We start from the raw sequence: 21,564 nt of genomic DNA on the forward strand, positions 1-21,564 counted from the left end.
GTACTCCCGCATTTATGTCGTATTGTTTGGATGTACGACCGTCGAGGACAACTTTGATTTTTCTATTACTTAAGAAGGATTTGATTACATTATGAATTCTTCCAGTGATTCCATATGATCTAATTTTCCTTAGAAGACCATCGTGCCATACCCTGTCAAAAGCCTTAGATATATCGAGGGCCACCGCTCTACCCTCCCCTGTTTTATCCAATGAACGGTATATACGTTCAGAAACTACAGTTAAGATATCTGCTGTTGAACGGGCTTGCCTGAATCCATATTGTTTGTCAGTCAGGAGTTTAGCAGCTGTTAGGTGCTGGACTAGGGCTTGATTAACTAAGGACTCAAATATTTTGGCGAAAAGCGGGAGGAGGCTAATGGGGCGATAATTTAGTGGGTCAGTTCTTTCACCAGAATTCTTGAAGACTGGTACCACAGAGGCGGTTTTCCAGCATCATCATTAACATCTATCAAATTAAGCAGAAAATAGACTGTTACTTTGAGGATAATGCTGTGTATTTGATAAATTAACTATGAGGGAAAATCAAATATATCTCCATGATACTTGCAAAATTTTAAATGTAATGTGAATAAAGATCTTGCTCTACAACTCCCCACTTAGAATGTCCTTATAAATATGGCTCCTGGATAACAGAAAAAATTTTAATGATTACCTTGATGATTTCGATATCTGAAACAATAGTCTTTCGCAATTTCGCAGCAACGCGCAAATAATCATTGTCCGATTCTTCTAATTTGATTCTGCAAATATCTTCTCTCTCTGGCCAAGATCGTGGAAACGAAACTGTAAAGGACAAAAAATAAACATTTTGTATACTGTGGCGTTGAATCGTACGTGTGTTGTGTATGTACGTGGAACTAAATAAATGTCTTGTGTTCTTACCATAACGGACCATATGTATGTATGTTGACATATATAACGAACTGTTGTCCTTGACTTAAATGTCTATCTTAATGACCCATGGCTCGTCTAGTGTTATAGTGCGTGCATGTCAATATATATCATACACGTAATGAAGACGGTATACTTGTCTGCTGCTGCTGGTCGATTCTGGGAATCCTTCAACCATCTTGGAGAGCCGGGCCTGCGTTAAGGAAGCTGCTTCACAAGACATAGACAAAGACGTTGTAAAATTTGATATATTTTATTCACTCTCAGGTATTCGTCATAACAGAAGGGGAGTGATCAAGGAACTCTCAACTTATTGGTTTTTCTACGTCTCCTATTTGAGACCGTCCCCTCTGTCTTTCTCGGCGTCTCAGAGGAAAAAAATAAGAAGGAATATATCCCCCATCCCCTCCAAAATTTCTACAAGTAAAACAAAATTCCAAAAAAATCATCAACCTTACTATACATATATATAAAATTAAATTAGATATTACTCTGTATTCAGGACTTCATAATTATAGTTGAATTATTTTAGGTGTAAAACCTTTACATACGTTCAAATAATATAGTTTGTTTTACCTTTGTAGCCAATTCTTTCTTTTTCTTCTTCTGGCATGATGTACGATGCATAATCTTTAACCTCTTCATTTCCAGGATATATAATGATATATGATTTTTTTTTGCACATTTCAAAGCACCAGGATTATTGTGCATGAATTCCAAAAGGGTCCGGTAAATTGTCTTGAAAAGTCTTTCATGAAATTGCATGGCTCCCGTACCGATAACTGGAAATGCAATACTGAATGGTCCATTACCAATTTTTATGACTGTCTGAAGACATGCAGTCACAACCTCTCGAATTTGCTTGAAAATAAATAAAATAAAGAAAAAAAAAAAGACATATTTGAAATGTAAATGTGATGGCAATTAAAAACATGAAAGTTGATAACCGCCCTCCAGACTAAAGTACTGTTCTCAATTATGTGGTGAAGTCCACCGAAAAGATTTAGTGTTAAGGTTCAAGTTAGGATTATGCAGTTCATTATTTTTTGTTTGTTTTTCTTCTTTTTTTGAGTTGATAAACTGACATTAAAATATCGCTTTTGTTGAAAACTAACGTTTTGTTCCGAAAAGATCCTAGGATAAGTGTCCCAACTCTACACAGCATATGAACCGTCTTTCTGAACGCATTTTCTTGAATAATATTTTGTTCAAATTTAAACATTTGCCATCATGTTGACATGACATCTGAAAACATAAGCCGAGTCCCTTCCCCGATCCCGATTTCTTGTTTATGTGCTAATATTTCCCCGCAAATTTAAATTACTAAATATGTACTAGAGAATGTGTCTTTAGAAATGGACTTGAGATAAAGACTTCTAGTAGCAGTCGCATAGACCACAAAAACAATCTAATACAATTGTAATTGTTGTATTTGGGAATTAAACCTTTTCTTATTCAAGTAATTATATCTGTGGTTTTACTATTTTGTATATCAATAAAAATGAGTGATGAAAACGGACGTGATAGAGAGAGGGACCAATAAATACCTGGCCAGAGATAGGTTAGTAATGAAATCAATTTGTAAAAGCCGTTCAACACATGCCATCATGTAAAATGAAGGTTAAAACGAATATGATGATATTGAGCAAACCTTTAATTTGAAATAGATTCAATTTGTACAGTTTGATGAAAGCAGGTTTTCTTTTTTGTTGTAGACTATCTACTAGTTGGTCAGTTGTATACAAATCCCTAGAGCGAGAGGAGCCTTCTATCATGTCTGAAAGTGACACAATGTTCAACGAGCAAGATTGGAGATGCGCTGCTGTAAAATTAATGCTCTCTATCGATCCAAATTATGACAACAGGACCATTGCCAACACCCTCAAAATGCATCGCTGGATTGCCATGAATAACAGATGTTCCCAGAGTGATGAAAACAAAGTTTCCAGCCATGGTTATGGTGTGGTTTCAAGTGAGGGCCACATCATGCTACCTCACATCGATGTCGGCTTGAAAGTCAACACCAAAGTGTACCTGGATGTGCTGAAGAGTGTGGTGATCCCATGGTGCAATCAGGTGGCCGCTGGTAGACCCTGGTTGTGGCAGCAGGACTCGGGTCCAGCCAACAAGTTCAAAGAGACCCAGGCACTTCAGAAGGAATGCTATGACTTTGTCCCCTTTTCTCACTGGGCCCCTCCTCCCTTGACCAGAACCCGCTGGACTACTTCATTTGGTCATATGCTGAGAACATCACCAACAGGACCTCCCACAACACCAAAGCCAATCTGATCGCCGCCATTCACCAAAGTATTCACCAAACCCCTGCCAGTACTTGTGGAAAAGACATGCTCCCAATTCTGGACATGTATCGAAGTGGTGATTGAGGCTGAAGGCGGCTACATTGAATAGATATCAGTTCTACTACATACTCAAGTTACCTGAATTGATTTTTGAAATAAAAGTTTTAAAATAAAGCTGTAGTGTTATTTTCTTTAGGGCGACAATCTTATTGTTCCGCCCTGTACTTACATGATGGGAAATTCTTTCTTTAATGTTTTGCAAGCTGCAATGAAGGACAAACTTGTAAGGAAGATTGTGGCCATTTGTGACAGCAATTTCGCCAGGTGCAATGCCACGTGGGTATTTGTTGTTAATTTCCTCTTGTATACGGAGACCAGCGTGCTTAAGTATTGTTTTTGATATGGCCCCACCATAGGTGAGTTGAAGTGATTTGTTAGTTGAATTAACGATGATATCGACCTGCAAAAAGAAAGAAAATAAAATCATTTCTTTATAATTAGCCATAAAATAAATTAAATACAATAAATTTGGTGAAAAATTATTTTGCCATTAATACCATTATACCATTAATACCATTATACCATTAATATCTCTAAATATTTATCCATAGTTCCGTTGTTTGGTTTTATGGCATATCAACCCCTTTCGTGTCATTTAATTTTGTCTACTAGGCCACAAATACCTAATATAATTCGTTTTTCTTGTTGCTATTATTGTTTGTTTTATATATATATATATATATATATATATATATATATATATATATATATATAATTATTTACTATGATAATTATTAAATATCTACAGACACTAGTGTTTCATCGTTTTGGGAATCATCAGTGCAAAGTGTCATGGTTAACACCAGTCAAGAGATTTGAATCCAGCAATGAAGCCATCTTTGACTCCATTAGCAAGAACCGAATCCATTCGGCCACTGAAAAAATTTTACACACACACATATATATATATATATATATATATATATATATATATATATATATATATATATATATATACTTGAGGTAGTTGCCTGTCTAGCCGCACTGATGAGCTGTGAAACAGTGAAACAGTACTGTATGTGGATGACTATATATATATATATTTTACACACACACATATATATATATATATATATACTTGAGGTAGTTGCCTGTCTAGCCGCACTGATGAGCTGTGAAGCTGTGAAACAGCGAAACAGTACTGTATGTGGATGACTATATATATATATATATATATATATATATATATATATATATATATATATATATATATATAAAAAAAGAGTGGATTTTTTTAGACTTTTATTATTTTTTAATACTAGCAGTGCAGCCCGACTTTGCTCGGGCCCTATGTACTGTTCATAATTTTATGTGCATATGATTGAGATTGTCGGACTGACTTCCTCATCTTGGTTGTTGTAGTCACAACGTTTCGGCCATTTTGCCCTCCGACCTTCATCAGGTGTTTTGTATCGAACTGGGGAACCATTTGTTAGGAGTCTCGAACCCAACCCTTTATTATTATTAATAAAGAGTTGGGTTCGAGACTCCTAACAGACGGTCCCCAGTTCGATACAAAACACCTGATGAAGGCCAGAGGGCAAAATGGCCGAAACGTTGTGACTATAACAACCAAGATGAGGAAGTCAGTCCGACAATCTCAATCAATGAAAACCCCTCATCTCAAAAATACAGACAATTACTATTTATGTGCATATGTATATATTAAAAAGTGTGAATATGCATAGTAATGCCTTTCTATATAATAGGCTTCCTTAACTACCATAGAGACCACAGAGGTCAATTTTTTTTTTTTTTACTTTCACCCTAATTTTGACCCCTTAACATTTATTGTTTTGGGCTCAAATCAAATAAAAATGTCTGACCCATATCCAAGTAACCTACATCTAAAATTTCAAATGTTTAGACCCAAAATTGGCGAAGGAGTTTGGAAGAATCTGCAATGGTCAACTCTTTCAACTTTGACCTCTTGGCAGCCAATTTTTCGCTCACAAACTGATTAAAACGCTTGCTGAAAGTCTGAATACCTTTTATGTAAAATTTCATATGTTTAGACCAAAAATTTGCTTAATAGTTTGCTAGAGACTGCAAAGGTAAAATCTTTGAAACTTTCACCCTTTGGAAGCCAAATTTTCAGAAAAAAAAAACGATTAAAAAGCTTGCCCTATGTCTGAATACCTTTTATGTAAAATTTAAAATGTTTAGACCAGAAATTGGCTGAGTTATTTGTTAGAGGCCGCAGAGATCAAATTTTTTTTTTAACTTGGACCTCAATTATGACCCCTTAATATTTATTGTTTTGGGTTCAAATCAAATTATAAAGTTAGATCCATGTCCAAGTAACCTATATATAAAATTTAAAGTGTTTAGACCCAAAATTGTCGGGTGAGTTTGGTAGAGTTCTCAACGGTGAAATCGTTGAACTTTGACCCCTTAAGAGCCAAATATCTAACCGAAAACCGATTAAAGATTTTCCTCTCGAGTCTATAGACTGGAAATTGACAGAGTTATTGTGTAGGGAAATATACACACACAGACAGACACACACACACACAGGCATTTTCACATTTATATAGATAGATTTTAAAATATTTCGATAACGTGTTTCAAGCTTTTATTAGCGATCTTCAGATGTTTTTTAATTAAAAGTTTTTTAATTAAAAGTCTTTGAGTTATTTTAGTTAAAAGTTTTTTACTTAAAAGTTTGTTTTTTTTTAGTTATAAAATCTTTTTGTTAAAAATTTTTTTAGTTAAAAGTGACGGAATTTTAGGGCCGTCACCAAAATCCTTTTTTATGGTAACAAATTACAATAATAAATAAGTTTCCGGAAACGGGAAGCTAGAGAAATGAGCAAAAGAAATACAGACCCGAAATGGGTTCAAAATGATCCGAATTTATTTAAAGAAAATAAAATGTTATGATTGCTTTTATTTTCCAAAGCTCAAGTCAAAAAAAAAATCTTTAAGGTAACATGAAATAAAAAAACAAATACGAAAAAGCAATTCTTACTTGAAAGAAAGGCTGAAATGAAAAGCGCATAAAAAAAAAAGATAGTCCTTTTAAGTCTTTAAATCCAATCTTTCAACAGTTCTCTCTAAGTTGTTTTTTTTTTCTTTCTTCTCTTCTGTCTCTTTTTTCTGCTCTTCTGTCTCTTTTTTTTTTCAAACAAACAAAACCTTCAAAAGTGTTGTTTTTTTTAACTAAGTCTCTCTCTCTCTCTCTCTCTCTCTCTCTCTCTCTCTCTCTCTCTCTCTCTCTCTCTCTCTCTCTCTCTCTCTCTCTCGTTTTCTTCTCCTCTGTCTTTTTTTCTTTCTTCTTTTTCTTCTCTGTCTCTTTTTTTTTAAAACAAACAAAACCTTCAAAAGTGTTGTTTTTTTAAGTCTCTCTTTCTCTCTCTCTCTCTCTCTCTCTCTCTCTCTCTCTCTCTCTCTCTCTCTCTCTCTCTCTCTCTCTCTTCGTAGTATGGAAGTGTCCGAATGAAAATCCTTCTCTCTGAAAAGGGTTGTCTTTTCTTCTGCTTCTTTAGAAATAATTGTCCCTTTCGCTCAAAAGGGCTGACTTTTCCTTTTTCTGGTTCTTCAGAAATAATTTTCCTTTTCTCTGAAAAGGTTTGTTTTGCTATTTCTATGACCTTCACCTTCACCGAGGTGAACGATTTATATGACCTTCACCGAGGTGCGCGACTTGACACACAAAAATAAACCGCCTCTTAATCACCTGCTAACGCACGCGTCACTGTAACGTCCAATGACAACAACAACAACCTTCTCACTCGACCTGCCTTTATACCACTATCTCAATCCCTTCTCTTGCGCATGCGCCTGTAGATTCCTGACAACCTCGAGACTTCCGCTTATAAAAACCCATGTTTTGTTGTCGCGCATGCCTATACAAGGCACAAACACGAGGGCGTTTGTTGTGTTGGTAAGTACTACACTCCCCCCTGATCTGATGATCACATAGAGTGCACTCCGGGGGTGGCCTCTTAGTTCGGTGGCTTCTGCGAAGGGTGGTATTTACACTCTCTCGGATTCAGGTTCTGGTTTTGGTTCTGATTCTGGGTGTGGTTCTGGTTCTGGTTCTGATCCTGCCTGATCAGACGAACTAAAACTACCACTCTCTTGCTCGGTGACCTCACTCATTAGCAGTTCATAATCTGATGATTCATCGCTCTCTGTAGTTGTGGGATGTACTTCACTAGCCAGGCGAAGATCGCGCACATGGCGTGGAGTTCCATCATCAAGGACCGATTGCTGGCTGACCACTCCAGATATTCGTCCTTGCTTGAACTTGGTGGTGCACCAGTTTCCAGGGGGTCTAACCCAAACTGGATCCCCTACCTTGTATTTGTTATGACTCTCCTCGTCGATTGGTTGGACACTGTCAATGCCCTTTATCCTAACACGGTATTTGTGTATGGCATTGGCCGGTGCTGTTGTTAGTGTCTTCCCATCCTTTGGTGTGATGTTATACCAATACGTGGCCTCCGTAATGGTGCATTGCTTTCTGGCAGCAATTCTCTTGATGCTGCGATGGCTCCTCTCAGCAATGCCATTCCCTGATGGCACATGAGCACATCGCAGTCGTAGTCGGACACCCCACTCATTCAACAACTGCCAAACTTGGTGGCTACAAAAAGCAGCATCGTTGTCCGTCAATATCTCTTCCAGCGCACCTCGCTCAGAAAAGATAGATGACAGTTGGCGGACAACATTTGCTGAATCCTGCCTGGTCATTTGCCGCCACACCGCAAAACGAGTGGGTCCACAGTCGATAAGGGTTAGAAAGGGCTTACCACTGTAATGGGTAATATCCATCGCTAATCGTTGCCACACATGCTCAACTTCCAATCGCCCCTTCTGCCATTGCTCAGGTGCAGGATCGATAGACTGGCATGCCTCACAGTGCTTGATGATCTGCCTGACATCCGCCCTTGTCACTGCTGGGTCCACACGCCTCGCAAAATACAAAGTTCTTTTGATACCTGGATGTCCACTCTGCACATGAATTCTTTGTATTTGGCATGAGCTAATCGCGCCAACTGTGCAAGATCGAGCAGTGAACTCCACGCCTGTCTTCACAGCTTCATACCATTTGTGAGGCACACAGGTTAGTTGGTCTGCACAATTACAGTGTGATGCCACGAGCGTTACACTCACCGACAGGTCATAATCTGATACCAGACTCTTCAGGGTGTTTAGCCTCCGCCGGATTAACATCTCACTGACTGCCTTAGTACGGACTCTTGTTCGTCCCGAGAGAGTGTCAGACACCCAGTGGTAGACGCAGAGAGAATCCGTGTACAAGTGTAACTTCTTCGACTGCCATTGCAGTGCCAGATTTAAACCCTTCACAACAGCATCCAGTTCCGCCAGGTTGATGTGTTGAGCATCATTCACGGGTCGCAGCCAGCATGCGTCTTCAATTACATTTCCACGTTGCTCCAATAACACTCCCAATGCCAAAGAACTAGCGTCAACCCACACATTCACAGTGTTCCCATCGACACACCATTCTCCACGGGCAGGATCCTCCTTGTTAACTCTCTCTAGGGTTTCTGTCGTCATCAGAGTTAGAAGAGCATCATCAGATACATCATCCCAACCTGTAGTTACTAAACTTGCCCTGCGTTTGATGACGCCCACAGCTGCTCGGAGCCAGCCACACGCTGGTAAGTGACCAATAAGTTTCCCACACAAGGAAAAAATAGTCCGCCGCGTAATAACATCAGGGATGGTTGGAATCTCACTGCCACGCCTCCATCGTAAGGTACCGTCTTTCCCGTAAACGTCCAATCCTAATACCCGTGCTCCATCCCTCAGACGTTCAAGATCCTTGCATTCCAACCCGAATTGAGCTAACTTTTCTCTGACGTGCGACGCAGATTGTACGTCTTCATTGATGTACACATCATCAATATAGGCCGATGTTGCGTCCTCAGTGGTCTTTTCCTGGGACAACACTGCATTTACGATGGTCTTCATGATTTGCGGTGCCACATTCAGCCCAAAGCCAAGCCGAGTAAGGCAGTATCTCTGACCCCGGAACCACACTTTCTGGAACGGCCACAATGTCTCATCCACTCGCACCTGCAAATAAGCCTTCCACAAGTCTACTATAGACACATTGGATCCCTTCTGGCGCCATTCTCTCAGCTTGCTGGCGCACACGTCAGCATCGGCAGTGTAAGTCTCAATGTATCTATTGAGTTCACAATAGTCCAGCACCGGACAAACTTTTGATTTGTTATGCTGGACTACCGCCATTAAGGGAATCAGACCCTTGGGTGGTCCCAGCTTGTTGGAGTAGGGGATCAGCCATCCATCCTGGATCCATGCCTCAAGTTCCTTCTCGTATTCATTACGGGCCTCGTCAGGTATCGAGTACTCTGCAATGCTATTCTTGAGTTCGGTTGGCGCCCTTCCTTCTGTCCACTTCCACGATGCAGTCCATGCTTTTTGGTGAGGGTCGTAGTCCACCTTAAAATCAGGCCGATCAATGTGAACTACAGCACACACTGGGGTTTCCAAAAATCGCACAGTCCCATCTCTTCCGATAACCACTCCCCCCAGTGCCTTAATAGCATCATATCCCAATAGTACATCGAATCCCAGCAAATCCCCTCGCATCACTAGCACATTAATGTTTGCGGCCACACCAGAGTCTGTGTGGACTTTGACAGTTCCGGCTCCACAGCAAGCTTGTGTATTGCCACCTATTGTGGTTACTTTGATGTTCTGCTTTGTCCAGTTTCGACACAACTTGGCACTTATGATGGTGTGTGAGCACCCGGAGTCGAGAAGAGCTGAACAAAGCACTTGGTCCACGTACACATTTATTGTCGGTTGCGCCTCAATTAAATCTTGTCCGGGGAACAGGGCGGCGCTGACGTCCTGCCCCCTGATGCATTTCCCACACAATTTTGGGATAAATGTCCATAACTACCACATTGGAAACAGCGCTGGTGCCCCCGCCCCTTGTTAGTACAATTTCTTGCGATATGGCCTCGCTGGCCACAGCAGAAACATCTCCCATTGGTCGTGGGTCTCAAACTGGGACTCTTTTCAGCATTAGTCTTGGCTGCCTGCGCCATCATTACAACCGGTTCCCTCAGGTCCTCCTCATCTCTGATAATGGCTCGAGCGCGTTCTAACAAATGTTCCATGGGTGTTACAGATACGCTGGTGGAAGCCCTCAACAGTTGCTTAACATGGGTGGGAAGGCCGGCCACAAACGCATACGCCAGTGTTTGCTCTGACACTCCATTGCCAAATAGAACTGCAAGTTTCTTCAGCTCCGCGAAGTAGACGTCCACGGTTTCTCCTAGCATGAGCTTCCTAGTGGCAAATGTTTCGTAGGCCGTACAGCGATCAATAGCAAATGCCTTGTATAAAGCATTTTTTATACAGTTAATATCAGCCTTCTCCACGGCACTAAGTTGCTGATATACACTTAGGGCGCCTCCAGCCAATCTCAGGGGAATCACGGTATGCACCCCCTTTACTTCACAGAGGTTGCAGGTCAGCTCAACCCTTTCGACCCAGTCGACAACAGAAGTGGATCCGTCGAATTCGGGTATCAGTTTTAAATCAAACTTTTCCCCAGCCATAGTTGTCCAGGAAAAGAGACAAAATGAATTAGCTGAAATAGCTTATGACCTTCACCTTCACCGAGGTGAACGATTTATATGACCTTCACCGAGGTGCGCGACTTGACACACAAAAATAAACCGCCTCTTAATCACCTGCTAACGCACGCGTCACTGTAACATCCAATGACAACAACAACAACAACAACCTTCTCACTCGATCTGCCTTTATACCACTATCTCAATCCCTTCTCCTGTGCATGCGCCTGTAGATTCCTGACAACCTCGAGACTTCCGCTTATAAAAACCCAAGTTTTGTTGTCGCGCATGCCTATACAAGGCACAAACACGAGGGCGTTTGTTGTGTTGGTAAGTACTACAATTTCTTCATCTGTTCGAAAGGGGACGAAGAAATAAATCACTGTTGACGAGTCTCTCGTTAACAGCTTGAAATAATAATAGTAACAGGCTCCTTTCAATAAATGGTGTATTTTAGAACACCAATTTCAATCACTCAATAAAGGTTTCTACCCTCAGTGAAGAGGCTGAGTGTTTTTACGTCAGTGGTCTCCACGACAGAATCCCAGAAACGAGACTTGCTCTCACAAATTCGCCAGCTGAAAAAGGCCCTTCAGGTTCAAACGACTGCTAGGAAACGGGTCAAGATGACAAGGGGAGAGGGTAAGGTGAACGCTACAGGCTATCCAAAACGGCTGACACCTCCACCACCAGTCTCTGCACTGCTGATGGCGATGTGATTAAAAAATAAATAAAATTCCGACAAAAGTTTTTTTAGTTAAAAATATTTTAGTTAAAAGTTTGTTTCTTGGTGAGAGTTTATGGAATTTTCTTTTGTGTATCATTATAGTCCAGTTGGCACTGTATGAGGGTGCTCTTGAAATTAAGACTAGATGTCTGCAATGGGTCTGGCTAAAGGTTCATTTCATGAGGTCAGTGTTAAATCATTTGGCGAGGTCAATGTTAGGGTTGGTTAGGAGATTTTTATGTTTATTCATTTTTGTGATTTTTTTCTTTTCAGTGTGTATGGACCCATGCGTGAGGGTGAGTGACTGTGTACTGCGTGTGTAGTAAGTTGATTTGGCAAGGTCAGTGTTAGGGGTGGATATGTTTATTTATTTTTGTGATTTTTTCTTTTGATGTGTGCGTGTCAGCGCGTGTGTGAGGGTGAGTGGTTGTATGCTGCGTGTGTGTATGTATGTGTATGGGTTAAAATTTTGGGTTTGTTCTTTTTTCTTTTACTTTTCACATGTGTGCGTGTACGCATGTGTGCTCGCATGTATGCGTCTGTGTGTTGCATGTTTGTGTAGATGTGGTACGTGCACGCGAGTGTTTTGATATCTTTGATTTGATTTATGTGTGTGGGTGTATACCTGTAGGCGTATGTATTTACTTGGCTCCCTACGAGGGCTTAGTTAGGTATAAGGTCGACCTTACAAACAAACATACATACATATATAAATAGAATAGAAAATAAATGAATAGAAATAATAAGAATATATATATGTATACACCCTCCCCACTCACATCCACATCCACACACACACACACATATACACACACATATGTACATATATATATATATATATATATATATATACTAGCAAAGATACCCGTGCTTCGCACGGAGCTTTGTTGCGCACTCGGGTACCAAAATCTGTGGGCACCTTTCCAGTAAGTTGATGTTGTAAGAGCAACGATTGCATAAGGTGATTAACATTTTAACTACCTCTTGTAGTGACTGAAATTCAATCAGGAACTTCACAAAACATTTTCATCAAAAAGGAAGGTTACTTGATGTTACATAGTAAATTTTTCATTGAAGTAATTTTCAACTCTTGCTTAAATTTTATCTTGCACATTCAATACTAAAAACTTACCACAATCAGATCATGTCAGTTTTTCCTCATATCCATTTCTCGAACTTTTCACTGAAGAGCCTCAGGGTAAACTACATTTCTGCTGCTTTGATTTGGAGCCAGAATGTAGAGTTTTTCTGAACTTCCTGTCCGGCTGATGGAGACGTAGAACATACCGTGACTGAAGCAGTCTGATGTCAAGTCTACGCCAATGGTGTTAAATGTCTGACCTTGACTTTTGTTTATGCTCATTGCAAAACACACCTTCACAGGAAATTGGAGTCTCCGGAATTTAAATGGAAGTTCTGAGTCCGATGGAACTAAGGGGATCCTTGGCAGTAGAACGGTTTCACCTTTGTAGGGACCACAGGAAATGGTGGCCTCAAGCACATTGGTGTGCAATCTGGTGATAACACATCTGGTTCCGTTTGTTGTTTTTGGCGGTTCCAAGGATCGAAGAATCATGATTGGCGATCCAATTTTGAGATTTAAAATGTGTGGAGGCATTCCAGATATCTCCAAAGAGTTTAAAAACTCCACAGGGTAGTGAACAGCTTCATATTCATTAGTAGCCGAATCAACTGACTTGTATTGCTTTGTGTCTCCTGGAAATTCATCCATTATTGAATTTTTCAAATGATTCACATTGCTGTTTAATGGCGAAATAATAGCCCTCTCAGCAAGCCAATCCGGTGATTTTCCATTGTTTTGCAGGTCTGGGTACACTTTGTCTTTCAGTTGCTTCTGATTACCGACACATTTACCAAGCGCAGTTGGAATCTTAATTGTGTCAGGTGAAGAAGTGATAGGAAACTGACCATTACCGATTTGGAGAAGCAATTTTGAGAAGTCTGCTGCAGCTGTGTTATCAGAGATATAGGCTCTCATATTAGTAGTCAGTCTCTTTACTATAACGTGCCTCCAGAGATAGGATTGTTTCAAACTTGCATTGACAATGTTAGCCCTTGTGCCATTTTTAACCACTGGGAGGATTTGACGGAAATCACCGCAAAATAAGGTTGGAATGCCACCCATGGGATTCTTGTTTCCTGTGATGTCTTGCAGTGTTCGGTCAATTGCTTCATAAGCACTCTTGTGCATCATTGGGGCTTCGTCTACAATGATTGCAGAGGTGTCTCTAATTACATTTGCCAAGGCTGAGTTACCAGTAATTTTGCAAACTGGCTGATCCATTCGATGAGTATCCAAGGGTACTTTAAAAGTGCTGTGAAGAGTGCGGCCACCTTGTAGTAGAGTAGCAGCAATGCCACTGAATGCTGTTGCAAGCACAATCTTTCTCATGGATCTAATCTTTGCAAGGATCAAATTGATTACAAAAGTCTTGCCCGTACCACCTGGAGCATCAAGAAACATCATGTTTTTGTTCATTTCACCTTGTGCTTCCAACATTGCCATGAATGAATTGTAAACTTCTCTTTGAGAATCGGTCAGTTTTTCTTGCATATTTTCTGCTTGTAGGGAAAGTTCTTCAAGATTATAAGTAACTTCACATTGATACTCTCTCGCGAGTCTTTCATCTCTCCCTTGCGTTGGTGCAGGTAATCCATAGCTTGCCAATGGTTGACCGCACATAAGGAGAACTTTTTCTTCAATTAGACAAAGAGTTTTATTGTAGATGTCCTCATTAAAATCTGCTTCTGGATTGTTAACTTCTTGCCTGTATCTGTGAAGAATGTCTTCAGATATTACATCACGAAAAGCCATCCAGATCTCAAGAGGATTTCTTGGCTCACAGGCTGTTAAAATTATCACAAATAGACTTCGCAAATTTGAAGGTGATTGAGTGGCACTTGCCTCTCCTACTGCTTGATGCAAGTGATGGTCATTTTCTAGAAGGCCTCGAGCAAGGCACGCTGCTCTGTATGTTTCAAACACCTGACCATTGTATGCTCGCAAATTTTGAAATGAAGTTGGACCAGCAACCTCATTGAGCAACAGGCGTAAGAAATAACACTCCCCTGCTTTTGGACTAATCGTGTAGATTCTCCCAATGCATGGTGCCTTCCATACATCATCATTTTCAGTACCTTCAACTTGTACCCCACGCATTCTTCTCATCCATTTCTTTGTCGATTTGTTCCAAGTGTAAAACTCAGGGACTTCTACGTATTTGAGACCCCTTGCAAAGTCATCCTCATGGCAGAGTTGAAAAAATGCTGTCAAAGTTGTGGCAGGCGGTGGACCTTGGGCTCGTTCCAGAGCAGTATCAGCTGAGAACATGACACGCTGCCCATTTTCAAGATGAACAGAAAGTTGTACAATTGGGGGGAAATGTTCATGGATGGGATGTTCCAATATCCTCCAGGCCGCCTCTGAACTGCCGACATACCTTGCATTCTGGAACTGCTGGATCTCATCCACAATGTGACTTTGTACTTGGCCTTGTTGGTTAGCTGCTCCATCAGTTCTTTGTAGTTCAAACACTGCTTGATCACATCCTTTATTCACGTATTTGAGGACATATTTGATGCTTTGGATCGAGCTGCAAATTTCTACGTTAATGTGAGCGTTGAACTGCTGAAGGAGGACCTTGTTGTACGGAGCAATCCACTGGTTTGTTATTTCTTGATTAACATACCGACCATTTCTCTTCATCCTTATTGTACCAGTCTGGCCTCCATCTTCTGGTTTTCTTTGCCTGTACTTGGGGTAAGAGTCTTGGCCTTGCTCGGTACACTGAAGAAATTCTTTTGGGTATTTTTTGGAACATTTGTTGTCAATCATACATGGACAATTTGGATTAAATGGTCCACAAGGTCCATGCACCATATGTGCCATCACTTTATCATGAAGATCAGGATCTTCCTCTTTGTCAGGGATCTCTGCAGTTATGCAGAGATCCATTTTTTCTGGTAGAAGTTTGTCCTCTGGGGCCTTCCAGGTGAGGATGTGTGCATGCGGCAGTCCTCTTTTTTGATATTCAATACTGTACAGGAAAGCCCTCAACCTGCCAAATCCTCCCTTTTTAATAAATTCAAGTAACTTTTTTAGCTTCTGCCTGAAAATCCTGGCAACAATATCTAGACGATCCTGAGGGTCTTGCCCTTGAAGACAATTTTCTGTAATTTCTGTCCACTTTGGATTTGTTGTGAACGTGATGAAGAGGTCGGCTCGGCCCATTCGCCGAACATATGCCATGGCATCACTTTGACGCTCAAACATGTATCGAGGGCCTCCTGTATAAGTTGCCGGAAGTACAACTCGTTGACCAAACTGTTCTGGATTCCCATCCTCCCTAAGAATTGAATCTCTCAAGTTGCTATAATTGTCAGCTCTCAGGGTCTGTTGCTCATGCCTCAGGAACTGTAAACGTTCTGTTCCAATCTTGCAGTACACATCCACCAGCCATTGTTGAAATAGCCTTCGGTACCAGAGAAAATAGTTTCCAGGTCGAGTCATTAAATGGTACGAATAAAATTGCTGTTGGGTAACTTTTCGCCCATTGGATGCCTTCATGTAGATGTTGTAAGATGGAGAACCATAGGGGTACATTAACGGGTACATTAAAGTATCGTAGAGGGGATGTAGTTCGGAGATCCATTTTAATGTATCATTTCTAAAACGCAAGACAATATCCCGGTTAGCTGTTGGTTCATTCTCCATTAATATTCCAATCTCATACGTTGTTGTTGGAGCATTGAATCGCCGTGGATGCTCTTCTTGCGGCCTTCGGTCTTCCCTTATGACAACTTTATGTTCTACCAAGTGTTCTTCTTCAATCCTCTCCTTTGTTGTTTTCAGCTGACAAATAAAGCTGTTGTTCTCATGTAAAAATTCAGTCAGACTTCGGAGAATGTCTCTATTGAGTCTACTGTCACGTCCCCGATTATGTAGTTCCTCTTCCAGACTATCCAAGAAGTAGACTTGAATAAACTTTGCTGTTTCATCTTCAGGTGGTAAAAGACTCCCAATCTGGTGGTAAACCTGGCCTCGAATTCTAAAAGAAGGATTCCACCCATGTGCTGACGCAATTTTGTGACCAAATGATGTCATTGCAAAACAATTGTTATAACTGCGTAGATTTTGCAGAAAATCTTTAGAGATGGGACCATTGCCGGAGAGCAAATCTTGAAGCAACTGAGGCAGTGGTGGAAAGCTATCAAGCACAACTTTGCCAGAAGAACAACAACAACAACCAGGGGGTTCTCCTTTAAATTTTACAGCTGAGCAATGTTGACATACTTTGTCCATTTTTCCTATATCAGCTGTAGTGAGAGAGTCATTTTTGTTGTAGAGCAATCCTTTTCTATTGCAGTGTTCTATTTCATGGTGTCTCAAAGCAGTCATTCGTTGTCTAGCTGCCTCGTTTTCTGTCAATTGCTGGGGCAAAGTCATACTCTCTCTCCATGCAGCCTCTCGTTGTTGCCCTTGGTATAGGCGAAAGCTTCGTTGGGTTTCCAATTCATTCTGATGTCGTTGAGCCACTCTCAACTGACCTTGTGTACGTCTACTTACCTCATATAATTCATTCGATCGTAATATTGCTTCTCTTTCCAGTGCATATCTTTGCCTTTCTTGAATTTCATCTTGTGATGAATTTAACCGCCTTACAGCATGTCTAGTTCTGTCAGCTTCACGTTGGGTTTCTCTTTCCAAATCTGACAGTCTTGCTCTCCTTTCTCTTTGACGTATCCTGTTAAGTTCTAGACGTCTTTCTCTATCTGAATTGTTTTCATTGGAGCGAATTGCAGCAACTCTTAGTCTATTAGCTTCCAATCTTTCCATTCTTTCTTCCTCACTTTCGTTTCTACTTCGTTTGGGTGGCATAATTTCGGTTTTAAACGGAATTGTTTAACGATATTAATGATTGTAAATTAATTAAGCGTAAAGGAAATGTATACTAACTGAAATGGACGAACTATAAATAATATTTCTGAATAGTACAATTATAAACAATTATATTGTACCTATTTACTATGCCTCCCCACGGGACAGAGTTAGACACCAGGGTCGTTTTTTAACGTGGAGAAAAGGTACAAAAATAAAAATTGTCTCAGTCGTGAAGGATTTCTCCTCCACCGAAAGAGAACAAGAAAATGAAGTGCAGCATCTGAAGAACAGATACTACACTTTGATCTTGACCAAAAGGAATGAATAAAAGCGACCTACGTGTGACTCATTACTTCCGGGTGTAAACGTCACAGTCTAAAAGTAATAATTAAAAAAAAAAAGTAAATGTAAAATAAATGTAATACCAACTTAGGTTAACTAATATATGTAAACAGTACAATTAAAACAGTTCTATTAAAACAAATAATTACTAAGATCTAGGTAATTGTTAGTCTCATTGTTATGGTTTTAAAGAAAAAAATGTGTAAAAAAAGTTCTGCTTTTGTGAGTACGTGTATTTCTTTTAAATTACATAACCTTTTTATTTTATTATTATATCTCTTTTAAATTTATATATTTTGTTAGTAAACTGGAAGAAATTCAGTTGAATAAAACCTTGTTCGTGTTCTTTACGTTAAACTCATTTATAAAAGGTTCATCCGGTTTAAAGAAAGCACTAAGTTTAAATAAGACTGGAAATAACTAATTCAATATATAAATAGAAAAATGAAATAAATATAAGCTTTAAGTCTTAAGATAGTAATAATCAAAATGTAATAAATTATTTGTAGTTCAAATCTATGATAAGACAGGCTTTCGAAATAGGCTCGACCAGAAAGATTAAATTGGAACGAAATTATAATCTCCGTGCCATTTTCAAAACAACCCCACAAAAGTAACGATATCCTACAGTTGGTTAAATGACAATGGTTGTAAGAAAAATGTAAAAGAAAATGCGCTTATCTGTTTATTTTGACCTGTTTTATTTAATTAAAAAAAAATTGGCTATAACTGGAAGAGAGCGTTATGTTTTTGGGGTTGTTTAAAAAATAGAATGGAAATAAAGTTAGTTCCGTTTTAATTGTCTTTAATTGCGGCAAGCGCTAACAAAATCGAAAAATCACTGTTTACATTCGAAATGTTAACTTTTATAGGTTTACAGGTTTGCTGACAAGGCTGGGGGTGTTTAATACAATTATTTTACTAAATTGATTTTTTTCATTTAAAAATAAAATTATTTCTTTTTTAATAAAGTTTTATTTTAAAATATTTGTTTTTGTTTATTTATATAAAATTACGATAGTTGAATTGTATTCTTTCAATTATATTGGCAAGTAAAATATAAAAGATTAAAACGGAACGAAATTGAAATTTCCATTACATTTTCAATACAATCCCAAAACATAAAGCTTTCCTCGCCAATGAATTGTTTTGATAATATACGTAAAGTGAAATAAATCGAATATAAAATTAAATGAAAATATATTAAATAATTAAATGTTAAATAGATTTTGTAAATAGTACAGTTGAAATGATTAGAATATTTCTAATATGTAATAAGGTCGAGGTAATTAGTTAAAGAGATTTAATATAATGTGATATGCAAATGAGCATAAGTCATTCGATATGGGGGTGGTTTGTAGACTAGTATATAAAGAAATTAGGCATAGATTCTTATGTCTCCTATAACAGAAACATCCTAAAATGGGTTCTAATGTTTCTCTACCAGGAGAGATCTACCCTCTTACCACCTTTATATTTCGTTGATGATGGAGAGCTGTACACACAGACAGAAACACACGAACCCTATTACTTTATAAAAATATAGATATATATATATATATATATATATATATATATATATATATATATATATATTTGCAAGTGTTGCCATATCATCTGCCAACACCCCACACTATTTTTCTTTAACCAAATCCCACCAATCGCACTCTCTCCTGATTCATTTCATTTTCTTACCATTATGAAAAAATTGTTTTTATCAAATCTTATTTCTTACATGCAAAATTATCAGATTATCAAGAAAAGATTGTGACGTATGTTATTACTAACTGATTTACAAGTCAATTTGATTTAAATTATAATCTTTAGAAAAGAGTGATGTCTTACTATAGTTCTATTTCTTGTAATATATACCTCAAGTAGTTCTCCATATTTGGCTAGAAAAATATATATCTTTTAATTCACGGTCTGATCGGAACTAGCATTACATTGATTTTTCTATTGAAGGACATTCTATTGTTTGCTTATGTTTTCGACTACCGTGGAATTTCCATGGGTTCTGCTAGTTATCATTATTATTATTATTATTATTATTATTATTATTATTATTATTATTATTATTATTTAATCTATTCTATTATCATATATATATATATATATATATATATATATATATATATATATATATATATATATATATATATATATATAATTTAAAGGAGATTAGAATAATAGTCTAAAGAGCTAAGTGTATTTTAATGTAATAGTGAAATTACTAGTTTAATTAAAATACAGGAAATGCTCGTTGTAATTTAGATATATAATAAGCTCGATAGTTAAATGTCCTAGAGCTAATTCAATATTAAGTAATGTGATTTATAATTTAAAAGTTTTAAAATTTTTTAAATTTAACAATCAAAATTTAATTAAATTAAAAATCAGTTTCATAAGAAGGAACAACAACAAAGTCAATTATCTGTACGATCGTTTCGGAAATCCGTGCTTTTTATTTGTGGTATACATGAAGTCACGTAGAATAATTATACATAGTTTTTTTGGTAAGCACGGTCTCCTCATCAGCAAATTTAGGAGGATTTCTATTGAATTGAAAAGACACCAAAAATAAACCTAGCATTAAAAGTAAGGCAGATGAATCTGAAAAATTGAAGTAAAAGGTTTGGATATAAAATTTATAAGAAAATTAATAAGAAAATTTGTATAGGTTAGAGATAGAAATGAGTAGAAAAAATATATATATTTTTGAATTTACATAATAAATTTGATTTAAAAATATATAGATATATAATTACCTTTTGGTTTTTCTTTTTTTGAAATCAGGAACTGTATTTAAAGTAGTCATTTAGATGTTTGCTATAGCTTTTTATTTTATTGAATGATGAATTTTAAAAGGGCGACGCTCGTGCAGTAAATTGTTTCCGTTAGCGTATTTTGATTTAGAGACGCTACAGTTAATATCTATAGAGAGAGAGTTTTTTTTTTTTTTTTTTTTTTTTTTTTTTTGCAAGTTTTTAAGGGGAGATAATTGTCATGGCTTTATTTATTATTTGATTTACGAGTCTAAGGGCGGTAATTGGTTTAACTTAATTTATTAAAAAAAAAAAAAAAAAAAAAAAATCTATTTTTACTAATGAGTAATTTTTAATAATTTAAGGTGGTTTATATTTATTAAATTTAAACCAACGTTTATGATTACACGATAGAAGCTCGTGTCTTGAATTTACTAGTTTGGTTGTGCTTTTTATATCCTCATATTTTAAAATTTTTAGGGTTTCTTTTGTACATAATGTACAAAATTTATCTCCTGGTTTATATGATTTGCAAGTCTCAATTATTTGCCATTTTAAGTTGAAAGAAATATTGCTATTTTTTAGTTGCCAAATATAGTTGGATATATATATATATAGATATAAATATATATATATATATATATATATATATATATATATATATATATATATATATATATATATATATATATATATATAAGTAAATTCTTGGTACAACAAAATGGAAGGAGAAATTTCAGAGGAAACATAATTTAATTTAAATACCAAAGAAACAAACAAAAAAAAAAAAAACGGGCAGGTGAAGTTATTAAAATGTCCTTAAGGCCTTATCGTCTGACCCTCTAAGAGGAAACGTCAGAATGGTAAATTAAAAGCTAAGAATCGAATGAGGAAAGAGGGGAATTTGGTTTCAGTTGGAAGACCAGTGAGAAAAAAATAAATAAATAAAATATATATATAATTCTC

The 21,564-nt window shown here is 37.7% G+C and overlaps 1 protein-coding gene across 1 annotated transcript in view; it reads right to left on the minus strand.

Moving 5' to 3' along the window:
* The window catches only part of LOC145268728 (protein mono-ADP-ribosyltransferase TIPARP-like), a 53,880-nt gene that overhangs the window by 11,924 nt on the left and 20,392 nt on the right, over positions 1–21,564 (minus strand). The window contains exons 2-5 of the mRNA XM_080124298.1: positions 12,646–12,792; positions 3,443–3,673; positions 1,490–1,774; positions 675–805 (exon numbers count right to left, since the gene is read on the minus strand). Of these exons, the coding sequence (XP_079980424.1) occupies positions 675–805; positions 1,490–1,598 (240 nt within the window). The 5' untranslated portion in view covers positions 1,599–1,774; positions 3,443–3,673; positions 12,646–12,792. The remainder of the gene's footprint in view (positions 1–674; positions 806–1,489; positions 1,775–3,442; positions 3,674–12,645; positions 12,793–21,564) is intronic.

The sequence above is a fragment of the Euprymna scolopes genome, chromosome 44 (genome assembly GCF_053919585.1).
Source record: "Euprymna scolopes isolate OS-2025 chromosome 44, ASM5391958v1, whole genome shotgun sequence".
Classification (NCBI taxonomy): Eukaryota; Metazoa; Mollusca; class Cephalopoda; order Sepiida; family Sepiolidae; genus Euprymna; species Euprymna scolopes.